Source organism: Amblyomma maculatum, chromosome 8 (assembly GCF_055883805.1).
Source record: "Amblyomma maculatum isolate TAMU_Amacu chromosome 8, ASM5588380v1, whole genome shotgun sequence".
In the NCBI taxonomy this organism is placed as follows: Eukaryota; Metazoa; Arthropoda; class Arachnida; order Ixodida; family Ixodidae; genus Amblyomma; species Amblyomma maculatum.
The window spans coordinates 105,176,108-105,196,572 of NC_139351.1; the positions used below are offsets into that span (position 1 = coordinate 105,176,108).

General features: G+C 45.6%; 1 protein-coding gene across 1 annotated transcript in view; it reads right to left on the minus strand.

Annotated features, from left to right (window-relative positions):
- Naglu (N-acetyl-alpha-glucosaminidase) overlaps positions 1 to 20,465 on the minus strand; it is a 56,117-nt gene that overhangs the window by 26,243 nt on the left and 9,409 nt on the right. The window contains exons 5-13 of the mRNA XM_084577113.1: positions 17,918 to 18,065; positions 14,147 to 14,217; positions 13,304 to 13,465; positions 10,770 to 10,832; positions 8,993 to 9,056; positions 5,650 to 5,720; positions 4,895 to 4,969; positions 3,700 to 3,784; positions 478 to 627 (exon numbers count right to left, since the gene is read on the minus strand). Coding sequence (XP_084433239.1) covers positions 478 to 627; positions 3,700 to 3,784; positions 4,895 to 4,969; positions 5,650 to 5,720; positions 8,993 to 9,056; positions 10,770 to 10,832; positions 13,304 to 13,465; positions 14,147 to 14,217; positions 17,918 to 18,065 — 889 coding nt within the window. The remainder of the gene's footprint in view (positions 1 to 477; positions 628 to 3,699; positions 3,785 to 4,894; positions 4,970 to 5,649; positions 5,721 to 8,992; positions 9,057 to 10,769; positions 10,833 to 13,303; positions 13,466 to 14,146; positions 14,218 to 17,917; positions 18,066 to 20,465) is intronic.

A 20,465-nucleotide genomic window follows, 5' to 3' on the forward strand; every position in this document is an offset into this window, starting at 1 on the left:
CTGACAAGTCTCTGAAATTCGTTATTAGACTATAAATACCCCTATGAGGCTGAAACGTGGAGGCTAACCAAGAGAGTTCTACTTAAGTTGAGGACAACCCAGAGGGCTATGGAACGAAAAATGGTAGGGGTAACATTAAGAGATAGGAAGCGTGCAGAGTCGGTCAGAGAAATAACTCAAGCTACCGACATTCTAGTGGAAATTAAGAAGAAGAGATGGGCATGGGCAGGACATGTAGAGCGAAGAGAGGATAACCGATGGTCGCTTAGGGTAACAAACTGGATTCCAAGGGAAGGAAAGCGTAGCAGGGGGCGGCAGAAAGTTAGGTGGGCGGATGAGGTTAAGAAGTTCGCAGGGGTCAAGTGGATGCAGCTAGCACAGAACCAGGTTAATTGGAGAGATATGAGAAAGGCCTTCGCCCTGCAGTGGGTATAATCAGGCTGATGATGAGGATGATGACTCCACACGCAATCTTACCTCATTAACAGATGCCAGAGAACCGTACATTCCCAGCACGCCACCGTAGTTTAGCAGCATGTTCCAGATAAATGGCTGGCCGTAATACATGGACAGTTTCTCGTACGCCGGCTCCCTCTCGGAACTGAGGTCGAGGACGAGCATTTTCCCCTGGAAGATTGCGGAATAGGATGCTCATTTTATCGGGCACTCAAGCGCCTTTAGCGGTTTCTATAAAAAAATACATGAAATAATATTTGACGGGATTTAAAATTAGTTGGAGCGCTTGGTTCAGTGAATCTCATTAGCGTGACAAATACAAAGCACGGTACCCAGTGAAAGATTCAGACTTCGCCTTCTCTACATCTACACCCCGTTTAAAGAGCAATAAATATGTATGTATACATGACACAATAAGAGAAAAATTTTTTTGTGGTTCCGTATTTAACTATTTTATAATGATTTAAGCACTACATTAGTGCATACTATTATAAGAGAACAAAACGTTTCTAAACAGCTTGTTTAAAAGCGTCAAACGAAATGCAGGAATGAAAACTGAATTGCAAATGCATCATACTTCAGTCCAGCAATCCTGTGTTGTCCGCCCTTTGCTGTATACGTTCTCCCTTTTTCGCTGCGTGATCAGTGTAGCCTTTTTTTTTTTTTTTTTTTTTTTTTGCGAAAAAGCCGTGGTCTTTGTTAAGCCTCAATCGCCCACTGCCTCTTGCGGATTGCAGTGCATTAGTAAATCCCCGGACACCCACCAGTAAAAATGTCCTTCACATAAGTGCATCCACTCCACCCATCCGCTGACCCAGATCGATCTTCCAGAAGCTTCCAAGTATGGTCGTAAAGCCGCAGGGCAAAGAAAGAGTGTCGGCGAAATGCAATTGAAGAACGCGCCGGGAAGGCGACCAATGTAAAAGCGAAATGTGCAACCTGTACTTCTAACGTAGAGTTTTCGTGTTGCTTCGCATGATCGATCACCTGCGTATTTTCTCTGTTGTCTTCTTTTACAATAGTCGTGCGTAAGATGTGTCAAGTACTTTTGTATGCCTGATAACTATTATTTTACGCCAGGCAATAAACCATGCTGTTGCACGCGCTCCACCAAATGAGCTGGCTTTCCATTCATTCAAGCGACAGGGCGCGTTTGCCACTGAAGTTCTGGTGAACACACTTATTTAGAAAGCACGAGTTCCGCGCGAAATCGGAAATAAACGCCTAGCACGTACAGAAAGCTCGTTGCACACGGGACGTCCTCTGCTGGCGTATTGTACGGTGGTAGATTGGAGCTGCCTGCTCTATTGTGCCATGTCATGCAGCTTACTAGAGCGGTAGCTCTACTCCTCCAGGCAGGGTGTAAAGTTAACGCGGTCTCGAGGGATCTGAGACCCCCAACCAGTATTCAAGGGGTGTCTTGGAACTCACCACGTTTGAACGTATAAGCTCTGCATGAATTCGAAGCAGGCAACCATTACTTATTCTTTTCGAGGAAGTCGAAACATTCCTTCTCATCTTTTTTTTTTTTCAACCACCCCGCAACGAGTCCTAATAAGAAGGATTAAAATATTTCCTAAAACATGAGACAAAAATAATAATTTCTCTCCCTTGTATAAAGCGATGGACAAAACAGGGCACCAGGCGCTTTCTCTCCCTCCTCATTATTTCCCTTTTCGCCTATGCTCAAATCACTAGAGACTCTCTTCGATGGAGACAGACTTTGAGTACTGCCTCCATGTACAAACCCGTGCGCCACTGGGCTCCGCCTGAACGACCTTGAAGCTAGGCCAAGGTCAAAGTGGGACTTAGCCTGTCTAGCGAGGTGTCTTGCCTAGCGTGTTATACAGCAGCAACATTTGAATTTCCTCATGACTACCTGACAACTTTACCCTTGACCTCTGACCTTGAACGTGACTTGTCTGAAAATGTCAGAGACTTCGTGATATGCGCGTGATGACGTCATCTGAACCCGTGTCATTAGTAAAACCAAGCAAAATACAGTATCGGCCGGAAAACTTGGTTTAATCGCTTTTAACCACTGCTATCACGCATTTAGAAATGAGTGTGCTTTAACTGGGAGCAAGCTGCGAAAAGAAATATTGCACTGCGCCTTTCCCTTCCTGTGAACCAATTTTGACGCTTGCGGTTCATATTGGGCGCCGCAGTCACTGCAACGCGCCAACAGCGGATGTCGCGTCTGCGCCAAGCATCGCGCGCATCTAACGGGCCAATTTCGATGGAGGCGAAACGCAGTGGCGTCCTTGTGTTGTGCGATGTCAGCACACCTTAAAGATCCCCAGGTGGTCGAAATTACCCCGTAGCCCTCTACTACGACTCCCCTTTCTCTCTTGCCACTTTCACTCCCACCTTCATTCCTTCCCTTACGGCGCTGTTCAGGTGTCCTCAGAGCAAGTGTGACAGATACTGCGCCTTTCCCTTCCTGTGAACCAATAATAATAATAATAATAATATTAATTGGTTCACAGGAAGGGAAAGGCGCGGTAACTGTATCACTTGTTTTTCTGTGGACACCGCAACTGCGCCGTAAGGGAAGGGAGGAAGATGGGAGTGAAAGTGGAAAGAGAGAAAGAGGAGCTGTAGTGGAGAGCTACGGAGTAATTTCGACCACCTGGGGATCTTTAACGGGCGCTGACATCGCACAGCACACGGACGCCTCTTCGTTTCGCCTCCATCGAAACGCAGCCGCCGAGGTCGGGTTCGAACCCGGGTACTCCGGCACAGTAGTCGGGCGTCTTACCACTGCACCACCCTGGCGGGGCGACCTGTGAACCAATTAAAATTGGTCCTGTGTACCAATTAGTAATATTATAAGCGCCGGCTTGAACTGGGGGGATGAAAGGGGGGAGCAGCCGGTTACGAGGCCGACGCCAACGACGACGACGACGCGAAACCCAGGAACGGGCGCCAAAGAGCTGCGCCCTAAAACTGACATGACGTCGCCTTGTCTACGGCTTGAAACTTCCCATTAGAGCTAAATAGACTGAATTTTTAAAGAGCTAATTAGTGGGTTTCATTTCATTATATAGATGCTTGGAATAAATTTCTAGTAAATTGCATCCAATGAGGCCTACCGTTTGTTCCTGCAAATATGTTTGTATTGTGAACTGCGTATTTTTACATAGTTTGAAAGTGTTCGCTGAAACAAGCGATGTGGGCTAAGCCGGTAAAAACTGGCCTCGAAAACTGTATATGCACATATAGTGGGTAGTTTTATCTCACCTGAGGCACGCTGGTCAACAGCACTTCGGCTCTTTCAGGAGTCCAATATATTGGATCATTAATAAACAGCCAACCTTGCATTACCCTAGAATCGAAAATGAATGAATGAATGAATGAATGAATGAATGAATGAATGAATGAATGAATGAATGAATGAATGAATGAATGAATGAATGAATGAATGAATGAATGAGGGTCGCTGAGGAAGCCACCGTATGAAAAACTAGTACGCATATTTGGCAATGGAAATGTGTGTCTTCCCACTGAGCAATTATCGTGTCTTCTTCCACCCTTTCGTCAGGTTTATATGAAGGCAAGTGAAAGGCCAAATCGATGTTAGTCACTAATACGCTTTTTATTAACTCCATCAGATCGCAGCTCGGATAATGGCGAATATACCGAGCTGATACATGAGTGGTCTTATTCTACTGTGATACAATACATATAAAGTGAACTACAAGGAGCGGCAGATGTTTCACAAACGCTAGGTACTGATATATGGCGGCTATTGAAATATTCTGCTCAAGAGGGCATCATTTTAGGCGAAGTTAAAGACACTATCTGAAGTTTTGTGAAAGCCCAGCGTGGATGGACACTGGTTCATGATATCTTTGTACAGAGGGATGGATGCTAAAACAGTACATTTAGCTAGGCTGAAAGGTAGAAGCGAAAATGTGAAAAAGAAAAACGCCGTTTGAATTTTATTTCCTCGTCAGCGAATTGCGTTATTCGAATGTTGCAAGAAACTTTACTGGTTCTTCCATGGAAGCAACTGAAAAATACTGAAAACGGCGTTGCCAAACACCTACGCTTCTGACATTGCTGTTTCGCCGTGTGCTGTTTATTACAGTGTGGCTCATGCAAATGTTTATTTGCGAGATTACTTGCAAGTAAATTGTGTATTTACGCACATACAGGCCTCCGCAGGCGCGTGATAAAATTTTATTAGCTTAATCTAGCATTTGGTGTCAAGGGTCAAATTGGTGTTGGATATTCCTGCTAGTGATAACTGCTCCGGGTGGACTATACCGAAAGAAGTAGTCGTTAGCGATCACAACCGTCGCAGAAAGCAGTTTAGAGACTTTGTGAGGGGAAAAAATGTGCGCTTAACACAGCTTTCAACGAAATATGGAGCTTTTTTAGTGATTCCCGCGCTCGGCGTGCAGATCAGAACATGAGATTCTGGTGGTCTTACCAAACAGCGTCAGGGTCTACTTCTGCCAGAGCTGCATACACTGCTTTTCCCGATTGCCGAACAAAGGTTATGTCTCTGAAAAACAATAGCCTCGCTGCACAAATGACACAGCTCATAAGAAAAGGGATTTTATGAGCACATGGTACAAGTTGGCGTTATTAATAGATTAAATAAGCTAAAAAATAGCAAAGTATCCATTGGCCTTCATCACTAAAATAAAAACGACTGACACCGACTAGCGCAATACATTTTCGCAATTATTAAGCAAAACATCATGCTTTCTTAGTCATTTAAGTCACAATGATGTAGTGCGGTATAACTACCATTATCACTCCTTAATAGAAGACCAGGGCGAAAAGTTTGAAACCTTTCTTTCCTTAGTCCACTCTTAGTTAAAAAGTATGCCTTATTTAAACATACAAGAACCAGTTCTTTGCATCTGCGGTGTTACACATATGCGCGTAATGTTTTTACCACCGCAAAGCAGATAAGCCTTTATCCCCTTAGTATCGCTCAGACCCCTAGATTTCATATTCTGAGGGCTATAACTGCTACGCATTCCGGGTTATAAATATTCGCGCGTTGTTAATTTTGGCTGCTTGCCAAAGCTGGAGTAGTTCTTCGCTTCTGCTCTAAGCAAACAGGTAGCAGGCCTACGCTACAAAGGGCGCAAACGCAGCCGCGTGCGCCGTCCAGCCATCGTTCTGTTAAAAGCCCTCTTTGCAAGGAGCAGGTAACTCAGATGGCACACTTACGACGAAGGAGGGTTCAGCTCGTTAAACAGGTCGGTGTTGTAATAGTGGTCGGTGCCGAATTCCTTGATGTACTGAAAAGCCAAAAGTGCTGTGTGTCACACATCAACATTTATAGGTAAGTTCGTTTGCGGACAAGGTACGTTATATATAAAGTACCTGTAAAATTATTTCTCAGGATGATGACAAAAGTATTGTGAATAAATAAGGGCAGACGTGATAGCTCCTTTAATACTGCCTTTTCATCAAAAATTAAAAAAATTCTTAATCTATTTACATTCTTCAAATTCATCATCATCATCAGCCTGACTATACCCACTACAGGGCGAAGGCATAATATATATATAATATATATAATATATATTATATTATATATAAAAGCGATAGCAAAGAGAAAATTTTGAAATTAATGCATGAAAGATTTATAAAAAAGATTATGGTCGAAGACGTTTTGACTCTAGAAGAAACTGAATGGCTGAGTAAATATTCTCATTGGTATATCCAGGCATAGCGTAAAAAGTTTCGGAATGCACTTCCAGCAGCTGCCCCTTGAGCGAAGTGTATTGGCGGTGAAATAGAGGAAAACGTTTTACTGTTTCATGCACAGACCAAAACGGACACAAATGAGAGATTACGAGACCAGGCCGGTAGAGGCCTCGACAGAGTGATGAGCCAGAGATTTTTCAGAAGAAATGAAAGAAGAGCCACGAGCTCTGCGCTGTTTGTTCGTAGCTCTTCTTTTTTCTCTTCTGAAAATCTCCTTGGCCCGTGAGAAAAACTGCACATACATACATACATACATACATACATACATACATACATACATACATACATACATACATACATACATACATACATACATACATACATACATACATACATACATACATACATACATACATACATACATACATACACACACACACACACACACACACACACACACACACACACACACACACACACACACACACACACACACACACACACACACACACACACACACACACACACGTACGTACGTACGTACGTACGTACGTACATACATACATACATACATACATACATACATACATACATACATACATACATACATACATACATACATACATACATACATACATACATACATACATACATACATACATACATACATACATACATACATACATACATACATACATACACATACGAGCATCTTTCAAACTCTCTGCCTCAATATATCGCGAAAACGCTAAAATGTCGCGTTACGTGGTATCGTAACCGTGCTCAAAAAGTGTTTTTCATTCTTTTTTTCTTAATTTCTTATCACAACATAAGCGTTGTTTCAACAGCTTTGCAGTTAGCAGAAAATGTTGTTTGCCCACTGGGATTCTACTGTTCCTGTACAAGTAGTAAAACAAAAGAACATGCTCAACTATTAATCTCTTAATATCTACGAACTTAACATTGTATCCACTTGGCTACAGAGTGTAATTTCAAAAGCGACTCTTCATAGCGAATATAGCGTTTGTGCCTAATACAAGGTGGTACGCACTAGGTGGTAGCATAACATGAAACTTGCCGGTATGTTTTACTGCCCCATTATCATTATGGGCCGCCAAATTTAACAATAGCAAATTCAGTTGGTCCCAACCGTACGGAATCAGCTCGGACTGCTGCCGCCACACTCATGCGAGCGATCTTGAGGCCAACTATAGTTGGGCGAGTTTTTAGGAATGCCTTTCCAAACGCAGCGCAGAAAGAGACGCCAGAAGGCACTGGATCTTATTGAACGCAACACATGTATGTATATGTAAAAAAAAAAAAAAACGACGAAAAAAAAAATGAAATGAAACAAGTAATGAGCACGTTTCGAGCAGATAACATGAGCTAAGTTAGAAAGACTAGAGCGTGTAGGTGAGCGACTCAAATGCACCTCGATCATGAGAATTGCCTTATCCCGGGTTCAATCTCTTCTCTGTCCACAACGCGGATAACTTTCATAGTCGCTTCAGTAAGCCAGCATGTGCTTTTAACCGTCATATGCGCAGTGTCCCACATCTATAGGGCACCGCATTTTTTTTGCGCCTTCGCTTTTAATGTTTTATATAAAAGCTCGCGTTTCTTAAATAGCTTCAAAGAGTTCATAAACGTTTCCTTTGAAAGCGTTGTATTGTGCGCGCTCCCCAGTCCTTCCCCCCAGTCCTTCCAGGAAAAAAAAAGATTTGTTCACATCTAGTGCATTGTGATTTCGCAAGAAAAACTAGCAAGATATGGTTGATTAATGTAGCGTATTGGGGGTGTAAGTATATGTTTAAAATGACGGTGTCGTCCTTGCCATTATTATTATTTTTTTTTGCGTTGCCATCTTTGCAAGGTATGCTCATTGTCATAAGAAGGCCGGCATGAAATGAAAAGAAATGGGGCATTTGAGTCAACGTCAAATTTTCAAGCGTCGCCGCTCTCAAAAGGTGGCGCATTTGCTTGGCGTCCTACAATGTGGAACGGTTCAAATGTTGGTTCTGAAAAAGATAATTCTATAACAGTCCTCTCCTTCTTCCAGCAATTATGCGCATGTTGTACACGGGATACTTGTACGCTTGATTACTTAAGGTTTTTATGCTAACATTCGACTTGTTTTCCTTTCAACGCACGTATACGTATAATTTCTACCTGTGTTTGGTTTGGTTTGGTTTGGTTTGTGGGGTTTAACGTCCCAAAGCGACTCAGGCTATGAGAGACGCCGTAGTGGAGGGCTAGGCCGCTACGGAGTAATTTCGACCACCTTCGGATCTTTAACGTGCGCTGACATCGCACAGCACACGGACGCCTCTCCGTTTCGCCTCCATCGAAACGCAGCCGCCGAGGTCGGGTTCGAACCCGGGCGCTCCGGACAGTAGTCGGGCGTCTTATCCATGCACCACCTCGGCGGGGCCTAATAAAATTGTGCTTGTTAGCAACCGCTCGACTGTGTCTTTTGGTAACCTTGCGTCTTTTAATTATCGCTGTATTTTCAACTACATTCGGTGCGAGCCAAGATATGGGCCAGTGTTTTGCTTGAATAATGAAGGGTGATAATGGGTCTCATGTTTTAGAGCATGTTGGTTGGCTACTCAGTAGCTCAATAACGCGAGAAAGATTTTACTGGCCACGTTGTGCGGCAAAAGACTTTTTAGCTTCTATTTCTGAGAAATATTATAACCCAGAGGTTGTTTACAGTTTGAGGGCTAAGGCCAGTCAATATAACCGCGAAAATTTGCTCGCCAGAACAGGAAATAGATGCTGCCGATAGAGCCGAATAACACCGATTCCAGGTCAATTATTATCTACTTTTTCACTAGCACGAATATTTGTTTGAATTTACCTCTTTTAGAAACAGCTTTCCGATGGTCACGAATAGAGTTTCGTTCGGGTAGACAAAAGTTGGGCTGAAAGGAATAAGAGGGGGAGGGGGAGATGGGAAGCTGTTGACTTACACCGCTTAATAATAATAGAGGGTTTTAGCTTACCGTGATCCGCGATGCGCCACCGTGACCCGCTACCGTGCGTGGGCGGGGCGCACAAGCTGATTGGTTCCGACGCGGCAGGTCTATGAGCCGACATCCAGTATGTGGCGCCATCTATCGGCGTCAAGGGATCTGGGCATGCGCAGTGGAACGCGTGGTGGCGGATCACGGTAGCGGATCGCGGATCACGGTAGGCTAAATCTTTCTAATAATAATTGGTTCACGGGAAAGGAAAGGCGCAGCATCTGTCACACTTGTTTCTGTGGACACTTGCACCGCGAAGTAAGGGAAGGGAGGAAGGTGGGAGGGAAAGTGGAAAGAGTGAAAGAGGAGCCGTAGTGGTGGGCTACGGAGTAATTTCGACCACCTGGGGATCTTTAACGCGCGCTGACATCGCACAGCACACGGACGCCTCTTCGTTTCGCCTCCATCGAAACGCAGCATTACAAAAATATTTTATATGGCATGCGAAGGTGGACACTCAAAAAGGCTTGTAGTGTACCAGAATGCAGTTTATGCACAAGGCCTTCATTATAAAAATTACGTGGTTGGTTGGTTGGTTGGTTGGTTGGTTGGTTGGTTGGTTGGTTGGTTGGTTGGTTGGTTGGTTGGTTGGTTGGTTGGTTGGTTGGTTGGTTCACAGGAAGGAGAAGGCGCAGTATCTGTCACGCTTGCTCTGTGGACACCTGAACCGAGCCGTAAGGGAAGGGAGGAAGGTGGGAGGGAAAGTGGAAAGAGAGAAAGGGGAGCCGTAGTGGAGGGCTACAGAGTAATTTCGACCACCTGGGGATCTTTAATGTGCGCTGACATCGCACAGCACACGGACGCCACTTCGTTTCGCCTCCAACGAAACGCAGCCGCCGTGGTCGGGCCACCCCGGCGGGGCAAAGAATTACGTGTGCCGGTTAGAATCTGAAGCGTTGAAGTATCCAAGCGTTCACCAGGATGCCTGATTACAGGATATGTTTACTTCACGAAAGCATTAGAATCTGTTGATCTTTTTGCGTAGAGCTTTTGTAATGCGTGGTTGTGTTTTCATACATCGACACGGTTTTTTGCGCGTAACGACATATCTCCCAATTATCTACCTTGTGGTCAGACTTTTCTTCGAAGGACAGAGATGGCAATGCGGACGCAGTGAAGATACATCAAAACGTAAAGCAGTCATTTCTTGCCTGGTGACGACTTGACTGAACTTCAGTCAATGGGAACAATGAGAGCAACTCAGACCTGGTGACATTTGCCGCCAGAAAAATCACTGAGTTTTATGACAGCTGCTGCCGCCGACAGTCGTGCACTTTTTTCTCCGACGGGGCTTTAATGGCATCGAATTAGAAAAGCAAACAAACAGTGCGGACGCTTAGGTTGCACTCTTAGAGTAGAACATGACAGCTCTTACGGACCCCACTTACATCGCGTAATGACCACTAAGACTACTGCCTGCTTCTCATCGTACACATATCGTCACTCCATGGAACAACTATAGTTTGCCTTTCTCTACTTTCTATTTCTTTTTCGCTGTGCACTAACCTCAAATAGCAATGGATACTTTCCACTCCTTATTCAACGAAGGGTGCACAAGCATTTGAGGTGTCCGCTGAGCAGTGTGAGCCAGAAAACGCGATGCAAACTCACCAGGCATACTCGGCATCAAATTGCTGCCAGCATGTCCTCGTCATTAGCGTGTTTGGAAACAGTCTGAAACAGTAAAGAGAAAAGGTTGGGGTCAAAGCTGTGATTGCACAAAGGTGGCTGGTGATGCAGTGGTCTACGCAATAAAAAGCCACGAGTATAACGTCCAGAGACAGACGCAATTCATGCGTGTATAGCACTTGAGCCACAGATGAAACAAACTCGCATTGACATCACACTAAACGAAATTGTGAAGGAAAAATGTGCGCATGGTCGAGACATGTAATATAGAGAAGACCTAACCAAAGGTTTGTTAGCACATATAGATTTTTACGAGTTGCAAAGCATAATCGGGGCTTGCGAGACTAAGATATGGAGATTAGTTTATTTGCTTTGTTGGTATGGGCAGCGGATGGCGCAGCGTTGGGCTGGTTGGGACTGACTGGGAGAGGTGTTCGACCTCAGCCGAGCGGACAATAGTATTGACAATCCTATCTTCCTCGCCCTGAGAACGTTGTCAGGGCCGCGAAGGTGTGACGTCGACGATAAATCGCTTTGTTTCTTAATAGTGTGTCCCCGCGTTATCACGCAGGATATGTTTTCGGGGCTAATATATAAGTTGAGTTTGGCTTATACGATTTAGCGTCTCAAAGTGACTCGGGCTATAAACGAGGCCGTAAAAGCACTCAGTTTGCAGCGTCCATATCCTCTTGTGAATTTTGGCGGCACCATAGCAACCATATAAGTAACGATGGGGCTGGGACAGGTAGGTCGCCCTGTCCAAGGTAGGCTAGCCTGCCACCAAATTTTTATCTATTTTAGGCCGTCATTGCACCCGCCACCGCTTCGGTGGTGGACGACGCCTGTTGTTGCGGCGCGCGTCTTTCTTTCTTTCTTCCTCTTCTTTCTTCTCTATTTTCTCTTCTGTCTGCACGAGGCAGCGGAGGTGGCTCAGCTACAGAGCCAGTAGCAGGCCCGTGCATTTTCTTTTCCTTCTTCCTACAGCCACAACAACAACAACAACAACAACAACAACAACAAGTAACGGTCACTCTGTACGTTTCAGATAGAACAGAGATGTTGTTTCTTCTAATTGGAGGATTCTTGAGTAATATTTACGGACTTTTTGCTCTGGACTGAGGGGCTCTGAAAATTTCGACCACTTGGGGCTGTGTAACGTGTATTGGTATTGCACACTACGCGGGCGCCTTACTTTTCGGCTTCATGGAAAAGCGGCCGTCGCGGTGTGAATCGAACCCACGTCTCTGAGTTCAGCAGTCGAGAGCTCTCAACCATGAGCTACCGCGGCGAGTGAATTATATAAGCATAGTTATACGTGAATGCTCTCCCACAGAACCCGCTTCACTCATATTTTCAGTTACATCCCGTTACGGTAGCAACGACCAGAGGTCGTCGGTACGATTAAGTCACAAATTTTAAAGCTCGACTCGACTAGCAGTTTTGTGTGCATTAACCCAACGAACCCTTTAGCACCATTCCGAACCTCGTACTATAAGATGGACGCCATCTTGGATTGCTAAGGTGGCCCACCACCCTGGTGAACACTGCTTCGGACAGTGAAATTTGGAGCCCCGGACAAAGCGACAGAAATCGCCAAACGTGAGACACACTTCAAATTCGTCCTGATCTGGGGTTCGAACTCGGGACCATCGCCTGTTTCCTTTCCACTGCAGTTGTATGGCTGCGATTAGCTGGATGTCACTGTATAATCATTCTCTTATTACAACATATTGTTCAGTCAGCTTTTCCTTGCCAGTAAAGCAATAATTTGTATTCGGCAGCGAGATTTTTCGAAGAGCGCTGTATACGCTCGTCGATTGGTACTGCAGTTATTACTGCGCCATGAGACGGTCCAGATAACTTACCGCAACAGTTTCTCTAGCTGCCGAGGGGCGTCGCAAAAAAAAAAAAATACATGGGTAATAATTAAGCTCTGTCTTTAAGGGTGCGGTAGTGGAGGCTGCAGCGCCCCAAATATAAAGCCCCGCTTTAATCAAGCCGTACAAGCGTGCCTGCGTGGCCTGAGATAACGTGATTGCACGGGTCCTGGCAGGCTGATTCTGACCTCCTATATGAATGGAGTGTTCTGAGGTGGCCGATCCTGCAAACCTTGTCAGGAAGCCCTACATCAAGTTAGTGCTCGGCCATGTCAGCTGCCAGCTACCAGCGCTGTGCTCATGATTTTTCGCTCACAACGTCGACGCCGACACCGGATCTTTGGTGAGCGGGGCCTTTAACAATGTAGCATAAAGAAAAAACTGGACGAACGATCTTATACCTATGAACAGTTTGTACGGAATGAGTGCTTAATATAGGGCAGCTGCTGGGCGTCAAGCACACAGGAAAGCGGATGGCAACGGAAATGCATTGTTTCCTCGAAGTAAACCCACCGCCTGAACGGGCAGTGTGGATCAAGTAAAGACAGGGCAAGGAAAGATAAGACACCAACCAGAGAATACACAGTGGCGAGCACGTCAAGGCAGGACAAGCATAGGAAAGGCAGTGAGCTTCTATACTTTTCCACAGCTCGAGGAACGTGTCCGGCGAAAGCTGGCAGCACGGGGGTCATGCCGAATTCGCGCATTCGCTTCAGTATGCGGTGCTGCAGAGCGACCTGCTGTACGTGCCATGACTCCGGGAGAGGGCCACCGAAGCCCCGGAGGTTGCCCATTCTCTGCCTGAAAAATCGGAAGACACCGAATGAACAGACGTAACTGTAGAGGAAAAAGAAAAGCATGACCTTATTGCATAGCTCTTTTAAGGACACAGTGCTTTTGTCCCTTCCAAGTACATAAGTCTGCCTACGATCACGAGTGTTGCCTCTGAAACCCAGAACCTGGCTCAAAATTTCCGATTTTATTGCTTAAATTACCTATCTCGTGCATGCAATGTACGGAATGTGTGTACAGAATCCATCCACAGTGGCAGTGCAGCTTGTGCAGATTATACTAGCTACAAACGTTATATCGTTGAATACTTCATGTCGAGTAATTGAATTGGAGTAACTGTAGGTCTCAATCATTTACCTTAATCACTAAATTGTTGTTAACAACTGAACCTTTTGCCCCAGCATCAAGTCCTGTATCATTAGGAAGCTTATTTAGAGCACGATGGCAATAAACTGATTGAGGTCTCAGTATTCTTTTCAGGCAGTGCATTGCTTGGGCTCTCCTTACAAGACTGCTCACGTCTATTTACGAAAGGGCAATGTATACGACGCACGCCAGCGATCTCGTTTGCCACGTCTTTATGCGCACAGTTTACGCAGAGTTCTATATTTTGAAACATGTATTCAGTTCGGCGCCGCTGAATAACATGGGCCGTCACACTTTCGAGAAGGGCTCATGTTGGCAACGTACCAAGCCAGGAAAGCTGGACCAGAAAAGAATCCATCCACGTCAGCCTGCGTCACTCCAAGTTTGAAGAAAGTCTGCAAGAGACACACACACGAAATAATATTCTTAACTCTTTCCCATCAACCGCATCAAGTCTTGGGCGTGCCGGCATAGATTAACATAACCCACAAGAGGGAACACTCCCATGGGCCCACTGCGGCTGACTTTTTCTGTTAGCGCACCTACCAGAGGCGGCCAAGCTCACCGGTCTTAGCGATGGCCATCTAAACACAGCATCAACTCTCGGAGGCTACAACTGAACTTTTAGTTTAGTATTTCTGCACGCGGTGCGCAATTTTAAGCAGGCGCTTGTGCTGCGCCGCCTTCTACCTTTTGCAAAATTACTGAAAATTGGAAGTTCGGCTGCCACCGGAGCCACGCCGCCGCTTCTTTCTTCACTAATACTAACTAATTAGTCGGCCAGATAACGCTAAACACAATTTGGCGGCGACAGGGCACGTTACCAGCAACCAAATAAGCTCTAGTTGGTTATTACTACCTCCGAATAGTCAATTTTTCCTCCCCCGTCATGGAATGAAAACTTAATTTTGTAGCGCAGCAACCAAATGAGCTCTATTTGGTTATTTACTACCTCCGGATAGTCAATTTTCCCTCCCTCGTCATGGAACGAAAACTTAATTTTGTATGCGCAACTCCATAGGGTAGAGGCGTGGACTGCCGAGCTCGGCCGCGGAAGGGCCGAAGTGTCTTCTCTTGTCGGTTATGTTACTCTATGGTGTCGTGTACGGCTGTGGATACTGTCTAGGCTCCGTATTCCGAGCTCGCTTCGTTTTCAGAAGTGTCGTTATCTCCCTGACCTCAGTCATCTGATTATGGACACACAGGAACCAGATGTTATTATCAACTCCGCTTCCGGCGTTTCTACCAATCAGACGACTCGAGGTCAGGGAAATGACGACACTCCTGAAATCGAAGCGAACCTGGAATACGGACCCGGGTCTTGAAAAATTATACCTCTTCTCCAAGGAATTCAGGAATGTGGAATTCCAACCAAAAATAATTTTTACTGGTGTGTTTATATGAAGGACTACTTTTATGCGTTACAGGGGATAGGTGGAGAGTACTAGTAACCTGTCAGGGCAGAGTTGTGCTAATCGTACACCAATGAGCTCACCGGTGCAGCGGCCAGGCTGTATGCAACGGGGCAGCTAAAAACACAACAGACAACCTATTAAGGCATACTTTTTCTAACAATAAGGCAAAGCATCGCCTCCTCTAGAAAGATGCCTGTGGCATCGCTTGCTTACCAACTGTAGCCTTTGTGCCTTTATTTACGGGGGGTCATCAAGAAATGACACCAGCTATATCCCTATATCCGCAAAGGGAGTTGACGTGACGTGATTTCGAAGCGGGAGAGGCTGTCCGCAAAGCGCATGCGCAAGTTCTCGTCGCAGGGGGCGCCGTAATAATCGCCACTGGAAAAGGAAAAATGGAAAGGCAAGAGCAGCGGGTTTTCGCCGCATGCGGCAGACATCTTTCCAGAGGAGGGTGCTTACATCGAGGCACCCTAGAGACGAGGCGATGGACAGGGAAAACGAGGATAAAGCGCGGGCATCTATGATGAAGTCACAATCCCACTGACAGCAGCACAAAACAAACAACCGAATTCACTCCGAAGAGAAACCGCCTCTTCGGGCAAAGCCGTGCAGCGCGCTTACCTATAGTTTTGTTTACGAGACATCACAATGGATCATGCACGCCTTACTAGAGATAAGGTACGTACGCTACAATAGCAAGAGACTCGGGCGGTGGCCTTGTTTCCGGTGCATAAAACATTTCCACAGCGGACACAGGGAAGCTTGTCCCACGCATTATTCAGTGCAGTCATTTAAAACAAATGTATTAACTGCGTTCATGCGTGCTTTCATTTTTTTTTTCTGTACGGTGGAATAATAACCATCTCGCAATTTACTCCCAGATTGAACTTGTTTCAACGAATGTTTCAGCACGACACTTTGCAACTGCATGAACGAAATGTGGATTTCCCGGATCAGCCCTTGAAATTGTGGTAGGTGGGGTAGCAGCACACAACGCGCCGTGGCACTAGGGTCTTCGCATATGCAGTAGGGATGGAGCTTTCGATAAAGGGTTTCCCGCATTCTTATTAGAGAGATTTAGCATACCGTGATCCGCGATCCGCCACCGTGACACTCTACCGCTCGTGGGCGGGGCGCACAAGCTGATTGGTTCCGATGCGCCAGGTCAATGTGCTGACATCAAGTATGTGGCGCCATCTATCGGCATGAAAGTGATCTGGGCATGCGCAATGGAACGCGCGGTGGTGGATCACGGTAGCGGATCGCGGATCACGGTGTGCTAAATCTCTCTATTAACTCTCAAACGCACGCTATTCTTTGTTGCTTTCTGAAGCTTTTATTGACGAATCAAACAGTTTCACTTACAGTGAACAGTTTGGAAAGCAAACATACACTTCGTTGGCAGAAGCCCGCTGTGTGCATGCGTAATACTGAAATGTGAGTTACGGGTTTTTGGACGGATCTCAAACAGGAATTATTAGGAAGCATTGCGTTGTTATAAACGTATAATACGCGCAATGAAATGACTGGAAATAAATGTTGCATAATGTCCGCGGGAAATGCCCGATCAGCAGTTGTGTACATTTCATCAGTATCTACCCGCTTTCACCAACAGATGTGCGGACGGAAATGCCGCGGTAACCACAGTTCTCCTCTAGCAGGTTCTGCAGCAGCACAATTAATATCGTAGAGCAGCAGCTTTTTCCCTCCAGGTAGAAACCCGGCTACCACTCGGTTCCGTCCTAGTGACTTTAAAGAAGTATAGACACAAATATTTGGTGACATTTTTGCTCTTGTTAGTGATTCTTAAGAGATTATTTTATATGGATGACCGCGTGGTCTTTGCCTATGGCTGCTAAATAACTTATAATTGAATTTTATTACTATTTACCAGCGAGGTCAATTTAACACAAATCTGACACCAAATGAGATAGGCACGATACAATTAACGAGCAGCATTGATTTTTCTTTTCTTATCAGTTTCTGTTTCAGCATCCGAGCGATGACTGTGACGTTACAATCAAATCTAGGTCACATGCAGCATGAAAAAAAAAAAAGAAGACAGCGATATAATCACTGGCTTTTCATTTGTGGCAATTCTTATTCTTGAGACAGGAACGATTATACCACTGACCTTTTCATTTATCACGTGACCTAGACTTGACATTGACGTCACAGCCATTACTCGGCAGCTGAAACCAAAACCGAAACTGATGAGAAAATAAACTCGATTACAGATTATTCAGCGTATGTAGACGAATATCGCATGCTGATCAGCGTACAGCAATGTCTTATGCATCATTACAATGGATAAAACGCGAACCCAAAATTTAAGTGTCTATACTCTTAAACAAGTTTGAAATGGGTCTTGGCCATCGATCGAAAAGTCTCGCGTAGTGCGCTGTACTACAGTAAGCTAGTGCATTATCATAAAGGTAACTGATGACTTCACTATAACTAATGACATTTGACCTTGAAAGGTGATTGATTTGCGATAACGTTAAAGATCACGTGATAGGCTTGCGACGACGTAAGCTGAACACGCGATATTAGCAAAACCAAGCAGAACATGACTATCTCTCACCAAACTCGGTTTAACCACTTTTAACCACTGCTAACGTTTTTTCAAATTTGAAAATACAAAGCTGTCGTCGCTGTACCGGATCGCCCCTCTCACCCTTCTCCATATTGCTTCCTGGCCTGTGAACGCCAGCGGTAGGTTGATTCCGTTCATGGCCATCCAGTCGATCTCCTGCTCCCAGCGCGTCCAGTTCCACCACACCATGGAGTAGCTAGCCGTGCATACATTCTCGTAGTAACGAAACCTGCCAGGAGGACAGCACAAAAACTGCTTGATGGTTAAAATTATCAATGATGCAATCCATTAATAAGTGTACGCACACTCACAGCACTAATCGCAAGGAACACACTTGGGAAATCAAACCTTTCTCGCGCCTTAACCAGGGAAATTAATAGACACTATACATATACTGGCGAATCCCACTGGCGCATTAACCTGCTAAAGTTTACCACTGCAACATTTCAAAGCGGTGAAAGAAACCAAAGCGTGCCCCTGTACTATTCTAACCGGGGCTATATCTTTTGTAATCGGTGCCGGGGGGCTCAAATTCCGGCCCGTGGTCTCCACACGCATTCCGAAGGGGCGCGAGCCCCAAGTGGAGTTCAACCCTTGGCGCACCACAAGCACGAGGCCTTGTTTCGCCCGCGAATCCCGTCGTGGTTCTTATAAATGATCAAGACCAAAAAAGATTGTTCTTGAATTGGTAATGATCATTCACGCAGTTCGCACCTGCGACTGCAAACTCGAGCTCCGTGAGTTCCAGCCGACGAACGTGGGAGATGCGTGGGATATCCAGAGGAATTTCTGGCGAGCCGTCAGATGTTATTCGTGCTGCCACCCTCAAGAACTGGGAGCAATAGCAGTTGTATACGTGCATGCTCATCCCACACCCCGCTAGAATTCATGCGACGAGCTCAGATTCTTTTTCAGCTGAATGCATGTTTTGATGCCGGAATGAAGGCCTTTACCAGAGCCTGAGAAAGGTTCACAGTATTGTTAACAAATTTATATAAATAACCGTATGGTATGCGGGCTTGCCAAGAAATCCAAGCGATATCCCGCAAAGAAAACCCAATGCGGGCTGATTTGGAGTTGGTGGCGCTGGTGGTGAAAACGCTTATTAAAGTTTGGGAGCCACAGAGTGGCCCGGCTACATGGTCGGCGCCTCCAGTCCGGGACACTGCATGACGAGGCTCCGTTTCACTCCTGTTTGACTAGAGCCCGTCGAGACTCAAGCGAAGACCAATTGAGAGGGCAGTCTCCCATGCCTCTCGGGAAAAGGGAAGAGGAAGGAGCGATGTGAGGAATTTAGGTACAGGTCTATATCATGTGGAAGATATCACCGGTCTCGCCGCATGGAGGATCGCCCATCATTTTAAGATCGTAGTGTTTTATGATATTGAAGGACAGATAAGAGTATACCTGTTTGAAGGCGCCTTAAAGTTTATTCCTCCGTTTTACTCTGCCTCTTTGCAGGTGCCGGCAAATGGCCCTGTCTATCTCCGATCACGCGGCCTAAAAGTAATTGGTTATGAGAGCTCGGGCAGCGGCTTCAGCCTACGGAGTCCTGGCCTGAAGGTACGACCGACTGCACCCCGAAAAATTATACCATTTTCCTAATTATGCTTAGAGGGAGAGAGAGAGAGAGAGAAAGAGACTTTTTAATGAATAACTGAGATTTTAGCCGGCGTTTAAATTTCGCTGACATGCTACTCTGTGTAGGAAGGGGAATTGGGGAGGAAAAGATTGAAAAAGAATCGTGAGGAGATTAAAAGAATAGAAGGGGAGATAAAATGCGACCAATAAATGCATTGTAAGGTGCATTGTGGAGTAATGATATGAAATGAAATGATGAAATGCATAGTCCGATAATTGTTCATATAGAGTTCACAGCGTGAAAAATGCCGAAGGGTAACATGCTCAGCCCTGCTGAGCGTTTTGTGGCCTACGTGCATTTTTTACAAATCGAACACGAAGGGTTAAAATCAAGCGAAAATACTGTAATTGTCTGATTTGGTGCGTCCAAATTCTGACGCACAGAGGATTTTTGTGGTCACAGAAAATGGAGACATTAGGATCTCTGCAGTAGGCCAGCTATATCGCAAAGTGCACATCTGTTTCTTTACTTCCAGAAATTAGAGAGATTTAGCTTACCGTGATCCGCGATTCGCCATCGTGACTCTCTACCGCGCGTGGGCGGGGCGCTCAAGCTCATTGGTCCCGACGCGGCAGGTCTGTGTACCGACATCCAGTATGTGGCGCCATCTATCGGCATCAAATTGATCTGGGCATGCGCAGTGAAATGCGCGGTGGCGGATCACTATAGCGGATCGCCGATCATCATCATCATCGTCATCAGCCTGATTATACCCACTGCAGGGCGAAGGCCTCTCCCATATTCCTCCACTTAACCCGGTTCTGTGCTAGCTGCATCCACTTGACCCCTGCGAACTTCTTAATCTTATTCGTCCACCTAATTTTCTGCCGCCCCCTGCTACGCTTTCCTTCCCTTGGAACCCATTTTGTTACCCTCAGCGACCATCGGTTATCCTCTCTTCGCACTACATGTCCTGCCCATGTCCATTTCTTCGTCTTAATTTCTACTAGAATGTCGGTAACTTGAGTTATTTCTCTGACCCACTCT